A 22,509-nucleotide genomic window follows, 5' to 3' on the forward strand; every position below is an offset into this window, starting at 1 on the left:
TAAAAACAGGGAACGATTTAATCACCCACTCTCTCGGCGGGAGTGACATAATAATATCATGTTATAATTTTGTGTCCTAATCTGGCAAGTTAACCGTATTCAGACGGAAGTTTTCGTTTAAAGACGTCGCGTTTTATTTACCAGCTAGAGCAGTCGACGGATTTGTAATATTCAACAGAACATAGATATATAATATATATATTATATTTACGTATATGTATATTTATAAAATGGTATAGTTTTTAAATTTTAAATTTTAAATTGTTTTAAACATGTTGTAATTACTCAAAAGGTATTACGTATATGAAACAATACTAAAGTTTTCCGTTTCGTAAACATTTTTCGTACCTACTTTTACCTAGTTTTATACATTTCAGAAAATTCGTTTCAAAATAATTAATTCCTGCATATAAATAAACACGGAGGTGACTATTAATCAACTACCGATATGAAATTAAATTCACGTAAGTAACCGTTCAGTTTTCTATCGCATAATAAAATGTTGTGTTTTATACTATAACATTAAACAATTTCAATGACCTAATGAATTTACAGATATGTTATTAGTACTGTATGGAAAGTATGTAATGAAACTAATTATATTGTTTCCTATTTTATGATTTATGCAAAAATATTTTATTTATAACAGAACTATAACTATATTATTTGAGTTGCCTTCGAGGATAAATAGTTGTGTTTGTACAGAAAAAAAATATACAATAATTATTATTTATAAATATTTAATTACCATAAAACGTGTTTAAATATACAAGCTAAAACGACAAGCTTTAATCATTCAACTAGTTCATTCAATTATGATAAGTGGCCAGAAATTAATTATCGTCAATAATTAGTGTTTGGTTATTCAACGCTAATCAAAAGTTTCCCCTAACATTATTATTTACTATGAGAAAATTAATATATAATAACAGTGTATGATTTTAGTATAGTCATCAATTATCATGTAACTGTTGATATTAAATTGATTTAGGTAATAAATTTTTATATGGAAAGGTTATGTGAGTGAAAATTGATGATGTGTAGTTTAAAATTTATTAAGATAGTAATATATTATGAATGCATATTTTATTTTTATCGCAATATGTCGTTTGAGCTTATTAATGAAACATTATCAATAACACTATATACCCCTTTCAATATTTTGTAAAAATGTAATGTGAATTATTTAATAATTATAAAATTAACACATAAAGTGTTAAAAAAAAAAAATAACCTGATAGGGTATATTAAACTTTGTTGTCTATTATCTGTACACTGTCACTTAAATATGTTTTAATATATTAAATAAGGTAAAATTTAAGTATTAAAAACAATAATTTACCAAAAATATTATTTTTAAAATCTGAAATTTATTCATCTACCCAACCCATCATCAAGTGTCGTCTGATCTAAATCTCTCCATTTATTATGGCACATCCTGTATAATAATAAAACAAGCACCTCCTATTCATTTGTCGACCGTATTATAAAACATAACGTAATACACCGGGCACAAAATATTTTTTTGTCCATAGATTTTTGTATTTATCCAATTAAGTTTGTAATAGTATATTGTGTGGCAAGGGCGGGAAGTGAGCTATTTTAGTCGCGGGCGACGTGTGGCACCAAAGACTGCAATTGCCTTCCCGCACGAACCATACATTCTATTTTTTGTCACGCCTCTGCATTCATCGATCACGGCAAAGGTAATGCAGGGATCTATGCAACAACTAGAACATAATTCTACGACAATAATATTTCAGGAAAGAAACGATTTGCTTTTATTTATTTTAAGCGTCACGCATGTAGGTTATAATATGAATATAAGATGCAGTGGTGCACATTCTATACTCAATGTGTATCCGTCGATACACCTTATAGTTGGGTGGGTGGTCATGGACCATGGTGTGTACAGTGGCCAGTGGGTAATGACTAATGACCCTAAATGAATAAAAACAATATATTTAATAATCTAACCGGTGGCTATAAGTGTAATATAGTTAAATACGAATAGAAATACTAGGTAGTAAATACTAAATAGTAAATAGGTAAATTGGAATATTGGAATATTGGATGTAGAAATTGTTTTAATGTTTCAAATAAACTAATAAATAGTACAATTAAATTAGCTCAGAACATTATATTATATTATGAAGTATAAATATTATATATTAATAAATAATCATTAATTAATGTTTATACCTACCTATAGTGGAGATATGATAATTTTTATATTTTATTCGTTTCATTTATTCTGTGGCTATACAGTAGGTTAGGTTAGGTTAGGTTGTATACCTAAACAATATAGTTGAGTATTGACTGAAAAAAAATAATCACTAAAATATTATTAGTTATTGTTGATCGTTATAATTATTACTTATTAGTTATTATATTAAGTACGAAGTATGAACTACGAATACCTATTCGAATTTAAAAATACAAATTTATATCTGATTGACCATTTTTACATGCAAATATATTATAAAATAGGTAGTAAATTGAATAAAACAATAGAGTGGAATAATGAGTTTGTTTTACTATTTTTTTTCTTTGTGTCTATAGTCACTAAAAGGTATAATAAAGGCAAAATAAAAATACTTCAATTTTCTTCTAAAACATCTTTTCTGGTTGGAAAGTGAATCTAGTTCTGTACTTCGGGAGGGTCAAAATTAATCAGAAATAGTTAGGAAAAGCAAACAACAAATTAAGGAAAACTGAGATTTTTACACAATACCAGTTAAAAAAAAAATCGATTTAAAAAAAATAACCGTAGAAGCATCAAATTTTCACAGAATGTTTTATATTATGCTTTTTGAACTATTTATAAATTATAACCATAAGAAAATTACGAGTTTTATTAGTTTTTTAATTTTTTGAATTTATTGTTGTCGGTAAAAAATTTTTCATTCAGTCGTATAACTTGAAATTGTAATAAATCGGTCCTCATCATGCGTTTTTGTTACCTAGTGGATATTAAAAAAAAGTTGATCGTAAATCCTCAATAGTTTTTAAGAACGTCTGCAGTTAAAATTTCAACAAAATCACGAAAATTGGCAAATTAATTCGAGTTAGAAATTCATACAAATTGTTTTATGTATATCTAAGATTTGAAACTTTCAAAATTACCTTTAAGTATTCCTACATTTAACAAAAAAAAAAAATGTATGAAAGTAACAGAAAAGACAAATTAAATTTTTACGAGTTTTATATTAGACATTGGATATTCACCCGTAATTTAACAAATTCTCATACAATTTTTTATTTTGTCGTTATTCAAAAACCATTAACCAGTGGGTACTTGACATTTTCATTAAATGATTATTTTATCATTTTTTTTACATTATAACTTATAACCTTTTAAAAATATGTTGACTCGTGCTTAGGAATTTATAGACATTTAAAATATTCAATTTTTTTAGTTTTTATTATATAAATTTTAATAAAAATGTATTCATTGTGTGAAAAATCTTGAAAATTTATCACAAGCTTCCTTATAAGTTGTTAAAAAAGCAGTTGATAAATATTAAAGATCCATAAGCACGTTTTTTTTATAAGTATTTAAAGTTCAAATTTCGACAACATTCATCAAAATCTTGAAAATTTTCAAATTAATTATACTTAGTTGAACAATTATTATAAAATGTTTAAATTCCATAGCTAGATTCTCATAAATAGTTCATACTATATAACCAAAAAATATAAAAATAAAAACTCAGTTATTTTTTACAGACATTTTAAGTTTGGAAGAAATTACATTTTAAAACCGAAAATAACGATTTTAATTATTTTGTTGTAATTTAAAAATGTTATTCGTGGGTAGATGACATTTTTAGAGTATATTATTATATTTTATACAAAACAATAATATTTTCAAATGCAATTATTTTGTTGTAAAATTAATTTAACCTAGGTACTGCTGTACTAATGCCTAATAGTAAAACAAATTACTTTATTCAAAATAATATTAGGTATCATCAAATATACCTACTTAGTAATATATTATAGGTTGACTGACCGTCTTCGCTCAGAATCGTTTTTTTAGGTATACAATAATTTTATATCATTTAATTCAAATTTAACACCATCTATTACAGTGACCCACTTGTAACCAGCTACTGACTACTGTATAGCAGAGTGACACCCACTCAAGTGCTTTTTTTTGTATTTGTAGGTGTGCAGTATAAAAAAATAAATTATTGGTTACTAAATTGTGTATCAGGGGTGGTGGGTGGGTAGTTAAATTCAAAATTTGATACACCTTTATTTTGTTTGATAGCCACCACTGATAAGATGTAACCAAAAGTTTATGTTTTGTAAGGACCCTGGTATAGATTTCAGTGTCTGATTGTGCAGGGGATACGCACGTGATATACCCAGTACTTTTGGGGATTTCCATTTTACCACCCAGCACTGTTGGGGATTTCCACTTTACCGCCCGCTGGACAGAAAAAAGTCGCTTTCCAATGCTTCAACCGCTATTGAAAACCAAACTTTCGGTGCAGGCGTGACAAAATAAACATTTCAATGTCACGTCTTTCATACTAATGGCTAATGGACGAAATATTTCCTGGTCAGGATACGTGTCTCAGAGATGGGTGATGGCCGTGATGGGCATGATGGGCGTCATGATAGCGTACGTGATGCGGGCCTGCTTGGGCATAACCCTCACGCAAATGGTTAGGCCAGTGGTTATGGTGGATGAAAGTGTAAGATCTATTCGGCACGAATATTGTCCGATGCCACATTCATCGTCGAACGGCAACACTAAGTCCAACAGGACAGACATAACCGAGGACAAGTATCAAAACCGGTTCGATTGGGATGAGAAGACGCAGGGGGAGATCCTGTCGTCGTTCTACTATGGTTACATACTCACGCACTTACCCAGCGGCGTCTTATCCCAGAGGTTCGGTGGCAAGCACACGATGGGGTTAGGAATACTGTCTACCGCTGTCTTCACGCTGATGACTCCGTACGTATCGTACATGGGTACTAGGCCACTGACCATTCTGCGGTTCATCGAAGGACTTGGTGAAGTATTGACTCATAATACGATTTTCATAAAATTTAATGTAAGACTAACTTAATATTTTTTTTATACAGGGCACTATGTTCCCGGCTCTCTGTACACTCTTGGCGCAGTGGGCTCCACCTGAGGAAAAGGGAAAGCTCTCCACACTGGTATTTGCAGGTAACGTATAGAAAACCAAAAAACGTACACTTATACCTATTTTATCAATAACTTGGTTTTTGAGCAGTAAACGTCAACCATTTATGATATTCCATTAATGTATTTACAACCTATGGAGTTAATAGTAATTCTATGTATTCAACAGGTGTGCAAATTGGTAATATTTTCTCTAATTTCTTGAGTGGTTTAATCATACAATACATACCTGGTGGTTGGCCAAACGTCTTTTACATCTTCGGCATAACCTCGTTGATTTGGTTTGTGCTCTGGTGCATGTTTGTTTACGACGACCCTAGTTCTCATCCGTTCATATCGAAAGTTGAACGCGACTACTTAAAAGAATCGATCGGAAGTCTCGAAAGGCAAAAGGTAAGCGAGACGTTACAATTAACTCCCGTTGATCATAAATCTTTTCAAAAAAAATGCTCAGGAAAAATGTGAATCATAATTTAATATTTAAATTGGATGTAATAGGACTTGGCCCCCACGCCATGGATAACCATATTAACGTCGTGGCCAGTATGGGCACTAATTATCGTTGAAGCAGGTCATGACTGGGGTGCATATACAATTATCACCGATCTGCCAAAATATATGAATGACGTCTTACATTTTTCCATTAGTGAGGTTAGTTTACTCAACATTTGAGATTTTGAATGGGTAATATTTAAAATGTTTCCTTTTATAGAACGGATTATTATCGTCCTTCCCATACATCGCCCAATGGGTTACGTCGATCTTAGTTAGCATATTGGCCGACTGGCTGATAACTAAACGAATAATGAGTGTCACTGCGGTTAGAAAAAGTTTTGCCGTTATAGGTGATGTTTAATGTGAAGAAATCACTCTTAAAAATGCCGGTAACTGACAAATAATATTATGATTTCAGGAAATGTTGGGCCTGGTATTGGTGTAATATGTGCTTCGTTTGTCGGATGTAACAAAATGTTAGCAACTCTGTGTTTTACTTTGGGTTTGGCACTAATGGGATTCTGTTATCCCAGCATCCGTGTCAATTCACTTGACTTGTCACACAATTACGCTCCAACTATAATGGCACTAGTCAACGGTATTGGTTGTTTATCAGGAATGGCCACTCCTTACATCGTCGGAATTCTGACACCAAATGTAAGTTTATGGGATATTTTTTCTTGGGATATTTTAGATTACTTACACTTTTGTTAATTATCATCGTCGCATTCTATCTATCTTTAAATTTAAAAATGAATGCATGTTAGGAGGGGTTTCATTGACATGGAAACGATTGAACCAATAGGCAACATATAATATTGTGTGCTCATATTCTTTGAGGATCGGCGAGTGTTTGTAATTTCGTTTTTATTAAGTAATATAAATTTATAAACATATACATATATTTATATCAATTTAATGCAACTTAAAAGTAAGTTTATTGTATTTTAAATGTTTTTAATGTGTAGAAAATATATATAATTTTTAGTTTAATTAGTTCTTCATTTAATGTTTCCTACTTATATTGATAATAGTCGAGTGTTACTGCTGGGTAACTACTCCTCTCACGCTTTCAAAGTAAATTGTAATCCAGCTCTAATGCTTATTGTAACTACTATTACAGATTGTATATTATGTTCAAATAAATATAAAAGAATTTATCATGGTATTTTAAGGTACACTTTAATAATAATAATGCATTAAAAATTAATTTATTCGTTTAGTAAAATAAATATTATTCGAATTTCATTTTTGCCCAGAATTACTACCCACTGACGCTAAAATATATTACATGTCCAACATATAGGGTTACTATAGTATTGATATTTTGTTTCTTAAATTTGTACCCAAATACTTGATGTAAATAAATGCCTAATAATTTATTACATTTTTAATTTTTCAGAGAACTGTGTTAGAGTGGCGTCTTGTGTTTTGGATTATGATGGCAGTAATGACAGCATCATCTGTGGTGTATGGGATATATGGATCTGGTGAATTGCAACCCTGGGATAACTTACAACAACATTGTTTAAAAGAAAATGAAAAATCAAAGAGGGAATTACCTATGAACGAAAGATTAAGTATAATTTATTCTAAATCTATAGATGATTGAAACTCGTATAATAGTTAGAATCTTGACTAGTTGGACTAACAAAACTACACTGTAAATAGTAAATTATATTATTAATATACGTAACCTATAATATTATATTATACCTAAAATATTTCAATCTGATTTTTATTTTCTATCGAAAAATAAGATAACTATAAGCTATTTCATGTTTTTACTATGAATACATTGTCGAAAGTCTGAACCATACACAATTCGATATTGGTCTTATACGAAAACGCAATATAAGGTAATCATTTGTTATATCATTATTTCAAAAACTATGAATGTTTTTAAAAATATTTTTCTTACAGATTTATAAGTTTAAAAAAAAAGAACATGGAAAATCTTACACATTTTTTGTATTTTTATTACCTACAACTATGTAAAAAAAATTGTTAAAAACGTTAATAATTATTTACATAAAGAATCACCTGGCATTAACCGTTTGTTTTTATTATTATGTCAAGATACACATTTGTTGATGGTACCGATAAGAATAGAATGGTATCGATAAGAACCAGCTCAGGAACTGGAATTCTTAAAATACTGAAACCTCGGGATCATTTTTTATACCTAACCCAAATTAAAAAATTTTTTTTTTCAAAGAACTTAAATTGTTGTTATTTAAAATTAAAATTATTTTAAGAAAATTCATGTTTATGTTTTAAAAAAAAATATTATTATTTATGATACACTGACATATAAATAACAGTTGGTAGTCTCGAGCCAAAATAATCTATGATAGTAAATTATAGTATTCACCATTATTCATATTAATATACCAGTCCGTTTTCGCTGTTGAAAATTTTAATATAAAATTGACTATGACGTAAATTAAAAAAATCAAGTATTTTTCCCTAAAAAATATTAGAAAAATATTATGCTACCATAAATTAGAATTTCGAATTGCAGTGTTACCACCTTCAAACTAGTTCAGTTTTATTATGATTATTTTTATTCACTGGCTGGATACGTTTATGCATTGCCATTACTGGGTTTTTATGATTATGCGAGCTGTATATTATTATCAATATGTTTGTGTATTTCATGTGGGTATCTATATGCCCCTAAGCAAAAAATATGAAATGCAACTAAATGTATTGTTTCCTATTTTATGATTTATTCAAAAATATTTTAATAATAACTATATTACTAATTATACTATTTGAATTGCCCCTGAGGATAAATGGCTGAGTTTCTACAGAATAAAAATGTACGAATTTTTGCCGATTATTTAATATAATTAAATATATCTACCGTTTCCGCTTTTCTTCAGTGGAAATATTCTAAATATTCTGCAACGACGTCGTACTGGCACACAGCGTCTTTATTGGATACGCAGTGCTTAGTATTTTTCAAAATCAATGTTTTTCGGTTTACCTAAATGTAATAAATCATCGATGGTAGTAATTACATTATATTACTATTGTAGACGAGTATATATGTATGTTGTTCCATTAAAGTTAAGTTCCATAAAAGTTTATTAAAGATAAGTTCCAGTCAAAATAAAGTTGAGTTCCAATTCCATTAAAGTTAAGTTCCATATAATTTTATTAAAGTTAAGTTCCATATGAATCGATAAAAGTTAAGTTCCAGTCAAAATAAAGTTAAGTCCCATATGAGTTTATTAAAGTTAAGTTCCAGTTAAAATAAATTTAAGTTCCATGAGTTTTTTAAAGTTTAGTTCCAGTTCCATTAAAGTTAAGTTCCATATGAGTTTTTTAAAGTTAAGTTCCATATGAGTTTATTAAAGTTAAGTTCCAGTCAATTAACTTTAATAAACTCATATGGGACTTAACTTTAATAAAATTATTTGTAACTTAACTTTAAAAAACTCATATGGAACTTAACTTTAATAGAACTGGAACTAAACTTTAAAAAACTCATGGGACTTAAATTTTTTTTAACTTAACTTTAGATCCATACAAGTTTTATTAAGGTTAAGTTCCATATAAGTTTATTAAAGTTAGGATCCAGTTCCATTAAAGTTAACATGGAACTTAACTTTAATAAAATTATTCGGAACTTACCTTAAGTTCCATATGAGTTTATTAAAGTTAAGTTCCGAATAATTTTATTAAAGTTAAGTTCCAGTTAAAATACAGTTAAGTTCCATATAATTTTATTAAAGTTAAGTTCCGAATAATTTTATTAAAGTTAAGTTCCAGTTAAAATAAAGTTAAGTTCCATATGAGTTTATTAAAGTTAAGTTCCAGTCAATTAACTTTAATAAACTCTGGAACTAATATGGAACTATGGAACATATGGAACTATGGAACTTAACTTTAATAAAATTATTTGGAACTTAACTTTGATAAACTGATTTGGAACTTATCTTTAATAAACTTAAGTTAAGTTCCATATGAGTTTATTAAAGTTAGGTTCCATATTAACTTTAATGGAACTGGAACCTAACTTTAATAAAACTTATATGGATCCTAACTTTAATAAACTTATATGGAGCTTAACTTTAATTTGATTGGTACTTAACTTTATGTTGACTGGAACTTAACTTTAATGGAATAATATACTTATATACTCGTATACAATAGTAATATAATGTAATTACTACCATCGATGAGTTATTACATTTAGGTAAACCGAAAAACATTGATTTTGAAAAACACTAAGCACTGCGTATCCAATAAAGACGCTGTGTGCCAGTACGACGTCGTTGCAGCACCCGGATGGGGGATTTGGTTTTGCGTAAAAGGGAGACGGGTATAAACATTTTTAGAGAGGGTTCAAATGGGGATGTAAACATATCGGAAAATGAAACTCGGGGGGCGTTGGACTCGCTGAGAATGGGTAAAGATTTTGGAGTAAAAGTCGTGACAGTTGTAAAACAAAAATTTAGGATTTGTGAAAAGAATTAGTGATATGAATTGGATAGAGAATGGAAAATATAGTTAAACAATGACACATCATCCACTTAAAATTAAGATTAAAAGTATAATTTATAGCAACAAATGAGAAATACAATATAGACATAATAAACAAGTTTCAAGCTCGTCCAATAAGCACATGCTTGAATTCGAATGATCTGAGTTCATATTAAAAATGAACTAAAAATAAAAGTTTATGTTATATCATATTTTAACATAATAAAGTAAAACAAAAAAAAAGAAAACGATTTAATTTAATATTAAATAAATATATTAAATATTATTAATATATAATATCTTATACTAAGTCTTGGTGCAATTATAAAAATTGTTTAAATTAATATTATAACTATGTAATAAAAAGACTTTTAATTATTAGATGTTGAGTTCCAAAATAAATGCGATTAAATGGTATGAATAAATTACAATTATTTTAAGAAAAATACAAAGGATGAAATTTACTTGTATTATTTTTAAACATTATGGTATAATACAATTTGCAGCTCACAAGTTTGACTAAAAGTCCAATAGGACAATAGGTACCAGTTTTTGGTTTTTTTTTTTTAAACATTAATTGTATTATTATTAAATTTATTAAATTAAGTAGTTTACCAGTTTTGTTTTATTGATTTGAAATATAGTATTTCAAAAATAGTCCCTACAGGGTCGTCATAAGAAATTTACACCCCTCGACCTTAGGTACCGATATTTCTTTCACTCTGGATGAACTAGGACATCAAGTAAAAGTGTAAAACACATTTACAACGCCAAAGATAAAAATAAACGTTCCCTTCCACTTTTCTTTGTGGAGATCTACACGAATGAAAAAAACGAGGACATTCACAATATTAAGTCGTTGCTTAATACCAAAGTGGTTATCGAAAAACCCCACAAAAAGAGCTATAGCCTTTCCAATGTCATAAATGCCAAGCGTTTGACCATACGCAAATCTACTGCAACCACGTTTCCCGCTGCGTAAAATGTGGTGCGGAACACCATACCAACGAGTGCACCAAGGACCGGAAAAGTCCAGCCAAGTGTGCACTTTGCTCCGGGGACCACACCGCAAATTTCAAGGGATGCCCAGTTTTTAAAAGAGCTCAAAAAAAAAAAACATTCAAAAGCACCTCCAGCCAAAGTTTCAGAGTCAAACCATCATTCCAGTCCGAAATCTTACGTTGAAGCCACCAGGATTCAAGATTCTTCAACATATCACACTTACGTCCACTAATTACTCTCCTCTCCTCAGTTCTTAACGCACTAATCCCCAAAGCTTCCTTATCTCCATAGTTATTTTCGTAAAATTATCCTCATTATAACATAATAGTCTAACCAAGGTTGTTTATACTTTATACCTCACTAACGTTTTAAATACCTATACCGATATTGAGTATTTGTATCTACCTAACTAAAATTAGGTAGTTATATTCGATCTTATGTTTATCTATTATGTAATAATATTAAATTATAAGTGTCGAACTATAATAGTTGTAAACTAAAAGCTAATAAACAAAAAAAAAAAAAAATAAGAATTTAAATTCAAATATAACCACATTTGTATAATGTCTTTATAATGAAAACTATATCATGCGTAGTCAATGTGCGTGCCTGAACTTAGCGCACCGCCGAAGGACGACTTAAAGACGTTCGAGAAAACTGATATGGTCGTTGGCTCCTTCAGAAAACTCTAAGTGGCCGACCAACCTCCTCCGCCTTTTACCATGGAGGGTACCTAATGCGCATGACGACAACTGTGCCGAGGACGAGAGGTGACACATGGAATTAAGGAAACTACAAGTTAATTTTTAGGGGAAGGGGTCTCTGTGGTCGAATCGGTATGGTGCAATGACACACAGCTCACACGACATAGCGATTTAAAATTAACCTTAAAATTACAATGAAGACGCCATGATGATGGGATGATAACTGCACTTGTTACTGAACAACGGTAGCTGGACTCGACGACCTGTGGGGTCTCTCGACTCTCACACACCACGTCGGGTGCTGGCGGTCTTACGCAAGGGTACATCTAGTACCAATTCCGATCTCGGGTAATGGAATAGCAACCGGTCGATGTTTGTATTACTGGACGTTGTTGTACACAGTTCGCACATACGTCGTGCAAGAAAATCCACACACAGAATAATAGAATAATATACAATTCACGTTGAACTGTTGGTAACGACGATGCTTTATTTCAATAATAATAATATGTCTTGTCTCATTGGCTTGTCGCAATGACAATACAAAATAATAATATTTCTGGTCACATTGACCACACAAAACAATTTTAAATAAATTGTAATAAAGATAACATAAGTGTCTGGTGTGTACCAAAATAAACTGTACGAAAAAAAACATAACAACACGAGTGAGCGATAAAAAACAATATGAGATGAAAAACAATGTTGGCCGCAACAAGAGAAAACTATTTTATTCTAACAACATTGATAATAAATATGAGGCATAAGGCCGACCAATAATGAAAGACATAGTTAGCTTCGACATGAATAGTTGAAATCGTCAGCGAAAAGGGTATCTTAAAAAGTTTATTGACTAACTTGTATCGTTTTACCTCTATCGTAATGCATATTGCTCCTTCCTAGAGTAATGTGTTACAAATTGTTCTTACAAATATTATGATTTTTACAAGTTATCAAAATTGTATTAACTATTATTACATGTGTACCTATCAAATGTAAATAAAAAATAAAAAATAATTTCACTACATCATGTAAAACACAAAAAACGAAAATTGTATCATAATAGTATATAGACTAATTACGAGACAGGATGCGCCGCCGGTAATATCAACGTAATAGTGAAATTTCTGTGACGACTCGATAATCAACTCGCGTTCATGTGACGTGTACTTAACCAAGACCGGACCGGATGGTGCTACAGATGTGTCTTTGGGTGGTGGTGTCGTGATGCAAGTGATCGTTTCGGGTCCGGACGTCCTGGGGTCCGCACAAAGCATTCCAGCCACCGTCACCATTACCTTTCGATTCTCCTCAAATATCAAATGGTTCTTTACGGTAATCGTTATAGCCATGCCACCAGCCATCGTCCCAGATAGTGGATTGACGGATGTCACGTTTATTTCGGCACATTGATCCTTAACTTTTCGCGTGTTAGAATTCCAAGATTTTCCATTACTATAGTGCCACAGGTACAATTCATTGCGACCCTCACAAGAGTTTCTGGACGAACACAATCTAATGTAGTGTGCGAAGCCATTTTCGTTCCACGTGCAAGCCGCACAGTTTTCGTCCTTTTTGTCTTTGGCACATTCGTGTTCATAAAACGTTACATAGTGATCGGCTACGTTGTCTAAGCGCAGCAAGGTGCCATTAATCGTAATATAAATAAATGCAGTAAATGATTGTACACGGAGCGACTTAAAGATAGTTGTCAAAATGTTTGCTGAACATATAATCTCGTCATTTTCTACCGTTTTTGAATAAACATCTATTGTCGTTGAATTACAATAGAAAATATTTTCTTTAAGATAATTCATAAAACCTACTTCATCGTTTGATACCTTAACAATGTATTGTAAACTAATGAGTTTATCTTTATATTCTTGTTTTGTTACAACTGAAAACCGTGGACATTACTCTTGACTGTAGATTGTAAGATTTGACAAGTTTAAGTGAGTGTTGTCAATACACTTCTGATATCCTAAGGACCATGCACATTGAGCTTTGATTGTACATTAATTGGTGCACGTCCATGCATCTGAGCAGTTTTCATTATTTAACTCCATTTCCAGTGTGGTACCATGCGATTCAAATACCAGAGCCTAAAGAAAGCATAATTTACTATTTTAAATTTACATTTTAAGTACGTTATTATAATATTGTGACATTTAAATGACAATTTTCATTTAGTAAAATATTACATTTTATTTTTTTTTCCTAACTAATTTTGAAGAATGTGATAAGATAGTAAAATAGTAGATTTAACTCATATAAGTACCTATATGAACTGCTCTACATAAACCTGCTCTACATATACAATTCAAAGAGTATTATTTTATTCATTGTTCATATAGCGTACGTGTTCATATTGATAAGTAAATTAAATATTAAGAAAAACTTTATTTTTTTTTATTTACTTCTATTCTAAATATGAGTTAAGTAACATTTATTGAATATAAAAATATTTCTTTTTTTAGTTTTGGTTTAATTTTTTAATGTTTTGGTATTAAAATATTTATGAATATTTCATTAAAAGTAAAATATTTTCATTATTCATCAATTATAATTTTAAATTTGTATTAATTGTACTCACCATTGTATATATAAGTAATAAAAGTCCATTCTTAGAATTGTGGTTCAAATATTTTTTTTTTTTTCTATACTTTTTGCAATCAGCCATGGTGCTATTCAATTGTTGTATGTTCCAAGATATTGTTCATTCACAAACAATTATTTTATTATTGACTCCTTCCAGATTTCTTCTTTAAAAAATTCAAATAATTAGTGTATAATATTATTTTAATTTTATAAATACAATAATATATTATTTTCTATAAATACGAGGGCTTACAACTGTTTTACCGGTTTCGAATACAGATAAATACCATTTAAAACCAAAAACAACATCAAACTAAAAAAAGGAGGGCAACTGCGTGTCACTCTGCTGTACAGTAAGTAACAACTGGGTCACTGTAATGGATGGTGTTAAATTGGAATTCAATGATATAATATAATTGTATAAGAAAAACGATTTTGAGCGATTTTTTGTAAAAATATGAACTTCAAACGGTCATAAAAATTTATTATATATTTATTATATAATAAATTTAATTTGACTATTTCTTATAGAAATTTTTGTATTGATAAAGGTAGACAAACTTATGAGAAATCTTGTACTACATTTTCAAATCTTAGATTTAAAAAGAATAATTTTTATGAATATCCAACTTAATATAATTTGAAAATATTCGTGATTATTACGTGTATTGTCAACATATAAAGCTTAAAGGTTTATAAAAAAAAATTGTGACTATGAGTTTTTATTATTTTTCAAATGTCATTGTAACATTATATTTAGAGCCTTGTATTATATTTTTAAGCTTTTTTACCCGACAAATAACATTTTATTGACATTCATAGAAAAAAAACTAATTCTGGTTTTCCATAAAAATACCAATTTTTCTTATTTTTATTTTTTGTTTTTCCCGACACTTTTGCAAACTATTTGGAAATTTTTCTTTTGACCGCCCAAAGTACCAACTAAGTTAACTTAGCTAACTTCTTAATTCAATAATACACATCTATACTATAATTTTGTACCTACACAATTTGTGTTAGAGAAACATTTGTATTACTTGTTGAATATTCCGTTCTTATTGGAAAAAAACACTGTGTCTAAATCAAAAATAGAAATTGTCTAGAATTATAACATGGTGTGTTATACAATATTGCATTATTAAATTAAATGTATTGTTATATTCTCAGTGGTCAAAATAATAATGTATAGTTTCATAAAATGTTATAATTACATTTAAAATAATATTATCAACCGCCGTTCATTCTTATATATAAGATAATATATGTATATCTGCGTAAAAATTAATATTATCAGTCACAAACTAGAATAAAATATATTATTTTATACTTATATTACAGGGGTTCCCAATTTGTTTTGACTCGTGGTTCCGTATTTGAACAGAAGGTTTTCTCAGGCCACCTTTCCCCTCATAAAAAATAGAAAAATTAAATAAAAACCAATACAAATTTTGATGGGTAACAAGAAAATATTTATTTAATTTAAAGTATACATAATTTATGCATTTTACATAATCGTAATCGTTTCCTGTAATCGCACCTTGGTTCCGCGGCGCACACTTTGGGAACCGCTGAGACGCTGAGTATATAATGTATTGAATAGCATATTATGCCATGATAATAAATATAATATGTATAAATATTTTAATTGTGCAGTCACGCAGAGGGCTAGTGTTTTTTCTTGATAATTTTTCTGATATTACAGTTTTCTCTATTTATAAATAAATATTAATTCACAATTAAGTCGTTAACTAATGTTTACTGAACTGGATACAACTGATGTATGCAATTTAATAGGTATTTCGTACTATATATACGGGTCTATTCGTGAGTGAATGTCTTTCTTTAAAAAATGGTAATCTAAAATTTTTTTGTGAATCTTACATTAATGGCTTACGTGATATTTAAGAGTTTAATATTTTAATAAAGTGTTTGCTGATTTAAGTTATAATAAACTTAAAAATAATAATAATGTTTCACATTGTTCCAAAGAATTCATTATTAATGTACCCAATAATAAAAATAATAATACTTATTTTACACCATATTAATAACTTTAGTAACATATAATTAAAAAAAGAAGATACATCAAATATGCATAATATAAGTTTTTTTTTAAATGTCAATAGTTATATACGTTGGCTTTGGGTCGAAATCCTTTAAAATTGAATACAAGGTTCCTAATAAGTTGTTATAAATATTAGTTGAGAAATATAAAGGATCCACATATTATGCACCTTTTTTTCTTATAATAATTAAAATTCTTATTATGACAAAATTCATCAAAATCTCGAATATCTAAATTATTTTGTACATAAATGTTTTACATGTGTTTTTATTTAAATGTAGGATTCTCATTAATAGTTCATACTTATATATTATATTTTCCAATGGAAAAATTAATGTAGTTATACTAATTCAGGAAGTCCAAATTTCGGGTATATTAAAAAGCACCCGGAATAACAAAAAAAAAAATTAAGGAAAAACGGATATTTTTACACAAAATTAATTTTTTGACAAAACTTGGTTTTATGTAACACTAAAAAAAATACCTTAGATACACGGAACTTAAATTTTCACTGAATATGTTTATATAAATTAGCACCAAAATATTTTGACTCGTTTTGAGCCGTTTACGGACATTTTCAATTTTCAATTTCAGTTTTTTTTTGTATATACTATGTCAATTTTATACGTCGGGTTAAAATGCTTGAGAATCGAATACATTGCAGGGTACTCACACATTGTTAAAATATAAGTTTAAAAATGTTAAAAATACCTAAGCAAAATTTTTTTTATGAGCATTTTAATTTCAAATCTTGTATCAAAATGTATTAAAATGAAAATTTACAAATTATTTTGTAGTTAAAATTGTATCAAATGTTCAATTTTTAAAGATAATGATAGAACATTTAAAATGAGTTTCCACACAAGATTTTCATTCTGTAAACAAAAAATATAATAGTATATATCTTTTATATTTTTTGTATAGTTTTTTTAAGTTTATATTTTATATAATTGCATTCAAATTCAACACATCAATTATTACAGTGACTCTCTAGACATCTAATGTATAGGAGAGCGTTACCCACTTACCCACGTTATTTGAAATTTCTTGATGATATTTTAAATGTTAAACTAGATATTATAAGTATATAAAAATCACAATATAATTTATATATCGAAAAAAACAACTTCAATCAACCACAGAAAATTGTATTAGTTATTTCCTATCTGATTGATAATAAGCAATTTGTGCTCTAATATTAAAATTAACGAAGTTAATGAAGATCGGCTGAACTATTGCATAATAATGATAATTATTGCGATACATTATTGTATAATATTACAACATTGTAAGCTGTTAGACGGAGAAAATAGTTGTAGACAACACTCACGTGACTAATATTTTATTAATAACTGTACAATATAATATAATTTATCAAACTATGTCTTTTTTTGAATTTAATAGTAATATATACATTATATTATTAAAATTGTAAATGTGTATAAACAAATTATTTAATTTACCTATGTGAGCATTTAACATGTTAATTTATTCTGTGGTAATTGAGGCAAAACAATTGTGTCTCTAAGATCCATAACCAGTAATATTACTGAAATCCACAGACCTATATGGCTATATGGCATATTTTAATGGTTAACAGCGTGAGTATATTTTGGTTTGCTCATCTGATTTAATGAAATAGTTACCAAACATTACCAAAATGTTGATGGAATATCGATCTCCCTGAGTCACTGAATAATGAGTAGTACAACTTGCTGAATAACTGGTAATTGTTTGAAAAATACACTTTGTAATTTAAATAAATTGTTATAGAGCTTATATTATAGTTTTATACTTACGAATAATTATTAAATATAACCACGGATTAGTATAATACCATGATCAATTGTACATTTTAATAAATTATTTATCTAACTATCCATTAGGTTTTAAAAGATCTATACGATAATACAACTTAACGCACGTCCAAATTTCGATTTGGAAAGGTTCGATTTTCTTCAACAGTATCTTGTTCGATGGGAGACTTGTTAGTTCATTTGGGAGGTCAAAATTGGAAATTCTCAATAGTTTTCAAAGTCAAAGGGAAAAACAAAATTAAAATTAAGGAAAAATGGAAAGTTTTACACCAAATTGGTTTTTGACAAAATAGATTTTGGTTTTTGGTGTAACTCTAAAACAAAGAACATTAAAATTTTACTGAATGTTTATATTGGCAATTTATATACATGATAAATTTCAAAATTTTTTTACTTTTTTTAAGCGGTTTACCGGTTCACGGACATTTTCAGTTGCCAATTTTTAAATTTTTTTTCTATAAACGTCAATACAATTTTATTTGTTGGGTCAAAAAGCATGAAAATTGAATACAAGGTTCCTAATATATTGTCATATTGAGGTTAGGTTAAACCATGATATTATAAACTAGATATGATGGCAACGAACCAATTTTTGTATTATGTTGCGCAAAAATGGTGACGGTCTGTCGTCACTTTTCATTGATTTAGATAATATTATCATAATAAGAAATTTAAAAACTCCGAAAGACCAGCGCCATTTTTTGTCAGAGTGATGGTCGGCGGGTGAGGAGGATGCGTATCACGATGTGTGCATCATACCTAGTTTATTATATCATAGGTAATACTTAACCTGACAGTTGAAAAATATTAAAAATACATAGTCAAAATTGTTTTTATAAGCATTTAAAGTTCGATTTTTGAAAATATTATCAAATTTAAAATTTAACAATTACTTTATTTTTAATTTATAAAATATTCAACTTTTATAGTTAAGCATTAAAAATAAAATAAAAGTTTCAAAAACAAATAACTGTAGATACACGAAAAATTCACTGAATGACGAATGTTTATATTATCATTTTCTATACAGCATTACAATTTGAAAATATTTTGAGCTGTTTACGGACAATTTCAAATTTCAATTATTTTAGTTTTTTTTTTCTTCTATAATTGTCAATAAAATTTTATTTGTTTGGTAAAAATGCTTGAAAATGTAATACAAAGTTCCTGATATATTGTTACAATAGCAGTTGAAAAATATTAAAAAATACATAGGCACACATTTTTTTTTGAGCATTTAATGACAAAATGTATCAAATTTAAAATTTAATAGATAATTATTTTGTAGTAAAAAATTAATAAAATGTTCAACTTGTATAGCTATGGATTGAAAGTTGAAAATAAGGTTCCACGTAAATAGGTTTTATATAAATTACTTTATCCACAATAATATCATCAAATATACTTAGTAGTATCATATGCTGTCTGCCCGTCTTCGCTCAGAACCGTTTTTCTTATACAATGATATTATATCATTGAATTCAAATTTAACACCATCAATTACAGAGACCCACATGTAACCTACTATACAGCAGAGTGACACACACTTGCCATCTTTTTTGTTTTGTTTTTCCCGACAATTTGTAAACTATAAGGAATTTTTTACTTTTGACTCCCCAAAGTACCAACTAAATTCACTTAAATAACTTATTAATTCAATAACTCACGTATAATTTTCCATTATTGTTTGAACAATTTGTGTTAGAGAAGTGATAAATCCCAGTAATATAAAAGATGATTTGTATAACTTACTGAATAATCGGGTGTTTAATGAAAAAAACAGCGTTTTTAAATTAAAAACTAGAGAGATAAAATCGTTTGGAGTGGTTAAAAATATTTTGTTATTAAATTAATTGTGTTCACGGCACACTATGCGTTATATGATCACCGGTCACCATAATAATGTATAGTTCTATAAAATATTATAATTAGCTATAGTTAAAATAATATTATCAATTATTGCCCTTCATTCTTAAATCGGATAATATATTAATTTTACCATGAAAATATTAATATTATCAGACAGATACTAGAATAAATTATATATTAAAATTATATCACATGAAATATATTACATTGCATATTATGTTATCATTATGTATATAATTCGAAGTACCTATAAATGTTGCGGTTGTGTAGTCACGATGTATTGAGGTAGGTATGTTCTCTTGATAGTGTTATCGTTTACTTTAAAAAATCTTAATCTGAAATACTTTTGTGAATCATGCAATAATGGCTTACGTGATATTCCCGAATTGATAATTTTAATAAATCTCTTGCTATTTAAAGTTAATGATCTTATCAATTATAAAATAATAATTTTAATCTTTACACATTGTTCTGAAGAGTTTATTATTAATGCGATTGGCGATAGCTAAGAACAGAGTTCGATGAGAATTTGTTAATATTAGAGTAAAAAGGTGGGCAAATGGGTGTCGCTCTGCTGTACAGAAGTTTACAAGTGGGTCATTGTATTGGATAGTGTTAAATTTTTAGTTTTTTTTTTTATTCATCGGATTTTAGTACGGTTAGGTTAGGTTAGGATCTTGTATTAATTGGTTATATCAATCCACCGTAATTGGAATTAAGTGAAAACGTCAAACTTGGTATAACTTTGATACTTTATACTCTAAAGTTTAGAGTTGAATCATACACTTACGTACAAACAGTAAGGGGTCCGCAATCTACCACAGGTAATATACTGCTGTAAATAAGAATTTTTATTCCGGGAAACAGAAAAGTTAATATAAATCTTGAACATCATACACCGAATATTATATAAGGCATTGCACAAAGTTTGAGTCATATATACAGTTTGTACATAGAACGGGTAACGAAGTGTACGGGATCAGCTAGTATATATTATATAAATTAAATATAAATTTCCCTTGGACGCGCCATCACACATGAACTGCTGGACTGATTTCGCTAATTCTTTTTTGACAGGAGAAAGTTGTTAACTCTTAAGTAAGATCATTTTAAGAAAATCCACCTGAAAAGTAGGAAATCTGGATATAGGTGCCATCTGCCTAGTAAGAAAAGAAACTAAATAATAATATATTTTTGTTTATTGTAAGGTTGCTATAATGCTACTGGTCATGGTTGAATAATGAATATAATTTTAGATCTGAAGCTATATATTATAGCTCAGTAAATTTGGTATTCCCAAGACTAATTTTTTAACACATGCACATCGTAATGTCAACGTATTAATAAAACATTCGTAATTACGTACTGACTTCAAGGGATCTGCAATCCACCACAGGTGTATTGCCTACTTGAAAGCATACTGCGTGTTTCACGTATACAAAACATACAATCGTAACTCTCGGGTAATTATATATTCAAGATGATCTATGAACATTTTTAAGTTTTGAACATCATACACCAAATATGAAATAATCGAATTGAACAAAGTTTGAATAATATAGAGTTGGTACTTACATATTTTAACGAGCAACGAAGTGAACGGGATCAGGTATAATATAATATATTATTATATACAATTTATGCGTTTTTGAAGTTTTGAACTTATGCTTATAAGTTATAATATTGCCAATTTATTTCACCCAAGGCAATTTTTGCCCGGGAAATGCCGAGTGGGACAGCTAGTGTTATATTATGTATTTACGACTTGTTGTATTACATTTTTTTTTTATGTTTAATATAAAGTTTTTTTGTAATATAATTGTTTTAGTTGATTAAAGCCTAGGTTTGTGATAAATTATTTTTAAGGTGTTTTGTGCTATTTTCATGCAATTTATATAGGTTTGTGTGGCACTAGCTTAAACTACCATATTCTATCAGGGAGCGTGTTAAAATATAATATGCATTTTTTAGCCAATGTATATTTAAAAAAGTGTTTTGAAATATTATAAAATGTGTATAATTTGTGTAATTTTATGTTAGGCTCAAATATATGAAAGTTCCATCTTAAGTGTTGATCGAATATGACGCCTAAATTTTTGGTTTTTTCAACTCTGTTTATAATTATTGTACAACTACATTGTGAAATTGATGTACATGTTGGGTCTCGGTATTTTAAAATACATTATCAAATATTTAAGTCAGTGTTCAGAATTTAAAAAAAAAAATCAATACTATACTATCAAATATCTTTTAAAAGTATGTAAAAAACTGATTTTTCTAAGCCTTTAACATTATAAT

General features: G+C 28.6%; 1 protein-coding gene and 1 pseudogene across 6 annotated transcripts; one reads left to right on the forward strand and one right to left on the reverse strand.

Annotated features, from left to right (window-relative positions):
- Positions 1-98: 98 nt before the first annotated feature.
- LOC132938735 (putative inorganic phosphate cotransporter) lies at positions 99-7,705 on the forward strand. 6 transcript variants are annotated; one of them, XM_061005749.1, is made up of 9 exons: positions 99-233; positions 378-464; positions 4,576-5,036; positions 5,104-5,191; positions 5,337-5,560; positions 5,666-5,818; positions 5,880-6,012; positions 6,081-6,319; positions 7,065-7,705. In XM_061005749.1, exons 2-9 carry the CDS (start codon positions 449-451, stop codon positions 7,272-7,274), a joined length of 1,524 nt encoding a protein of 507 aa, XP_060861732.1. In that variant the 5' UTR covers positions 99-233; positions 378-448; the 3' UTR covers positions 7,275-7,705. The 6 variants fall into 6 exon arrangements, with proteins under 6 accessions (XP_060861732.1, XP_060861734.1, XP_060861729.1 ...); XM_061005751.1 differs by having other exon boundaries at positions 218-292; XM_061005746.1 differs by having other exon boundaries at positions 225-292; positions 4,319-5,036.
- Positions 7,706-10,474: 2,769 nt separating this feature from the next.
- Positions 10,475-20,253, reverse strand: LOC132938603 (uncharacterized; annotated as a pseudogene).
- Positions 20,254-22,509: the final 2,256 nt, after the last annotated feature.

Source organism: Metopolophium dirhodum, chromosome 2, assembly GCF_019925205.1.
Source record: "Metopolophium dirhodum isolate CAU chromosome 2, ASM1992520v1, whole genome shotgun sequence".
NCBI lineage: Eukaryota > Metazoa > Arthropoda > Insecta > Hemiptera > Aphididae > Metopolophium > Metopolophium dirhodum.